Consider the following 1,387-nt stretch of genomic DNA (forward strand, 5'->3'; position numbering starts at 1 on the left):
ACAAATTCAGAGACTTACCCGTCACAAAGCAGTTTTCCATGTAATTTTCCCCTTCTCTTTAGTTGTTGCAAAGACATAACAATTCTCTTAAAAATAGAACTTAAACGAATAAAAAACGTATCAATGAACCATATCATCTCACTCCTCTATACTGCTTAGTGATAGGACTTTCTGAGCAGGATGGCACAAGGGATAAACACATGAATTCACATGGCTCTAGAGGACCTGCTAGGACTAATGGGTTTCACCCAAGGGAAGCAAATTCTTCTAAATTCATGTGTCTTGAGTCAGTAGCTAATTTTTACCCTAATTTTACAGACCACTAAAAGAAAACTGTAGAAATATAGGACAAAAGATGACAACAAACCAAAATGGCAACATCTCCACTGACGTTTCAGACTTCCTCCTGAATTGTTTTGCCAGGTCCCCCAGCTGGCAGCTTTCTATCTCCCTGCCCCTCAGCCTCCTCTTCCTCCTGGCCATGGGGGCCAATGGTATTCTTCTGATCACCATCAGGCTGGAGGCCTCTCTCCATGAGCCCATGTACTACCTGCTCAGCATTCTCTCCCTGTTGGACATCGTGCTCTGCCTCACTGTTATCCCCAAGGTCCTGGCCATCTTTTGGTTTGACCTCAAGTCCATCGGCTTCTATGCCTGCTTCCTCCAGATGTACATCATGAACTGCTTCCATGCCATGGAGTCCTGCACATTCATGGTCATGGCCTATGACCGCTATGTGGCCATTTGCCACCCATTGAGGTACCCATCCATCATCACGGACCAATTTGTGGCCAAGGCCGCTATTTTTATTTTGGCCAGGAATATTATTTCTACAGTGCCTATCCCCATTCTATCCTCACGACTCCATTACTGTGGAAGAAATGTCATTGAGAACTGCATCTGCGCCAATATGTCTGTCTCCAGGCTCTCCTGTGATGATGTCACCATCAATGGCCTCTACCAGTTTGCTGTTGGCTGGACCCTGCTGGGATCTGACCTCATCCTCATCTTCCTCTCCTACAGCCTCATCCTTCAAGCTGTGCTGAGACTCAAGGCAGAGGGTGCCATGGCCAAGGCCCTGAGCACATGCGGTTCTCACTTCATCCTAATCCTCTTCTTCAGCACCATCCTTCTGGTTTTTGTGCTCACTCATGTGGTGAAGAAGAAGGTCTCCCCTGATGTGCCAGTCTTGCTCAATGTCCTCCACCATGTCATCCCTGCAGCCCTCAACCCCATTGTCTATGGAGTGCGAACTCAGGAGATCAAGCAAGGAATCGGGAGATTGCTGGACAGAGCGTGGTACTGAGGACAAGTGGGTATCTGCAGTCCTAATATAGGATGATTTTTGTGTCAAAAATGGGCGAATCGTCTGAAATTCATTTCTATG

The 1,387-nt window shown here is 46.9% G+C and overlaps 1 protein-coding gene across 1 annotated transcript; it reads left to right on the plus strand.

Moving 5' to 3' along the window:
• Window positions 1-247: 247 nt before the first annotated feature.
• On the plus strand, window positions 248-1,307 carry LOC103680465 (olfactory receptor 56A3). Its single transcript, XM_008709978.2, has one exon. It carries the CDS (start codon window positions 356-358, stop codon window positions 1,304-1,306), a length of 951 nt encoding a protein of 316 aa, XP_008708200.2. The 5' UTR covers window positions 248-355; the 3' UTR covers window position 1,307.
• Window positions 1,308-1,387: the final 80 nt, after the last annotated feature.

Source organism: Ursus maritimus, unplaced genomic scaffold (genome assembly GCF_017311325.1).
Source record: "Ursus maritimus isolate PB19 unplaced genomic scaffold, ASM1731132v1 scaffold_268, whole genome shotgun sequence".
NCBI lineage: Eukaryota > Metazoa > Chordata > Mammalia > Carnivora > Ursidae > Ursus > Ursus maritimus.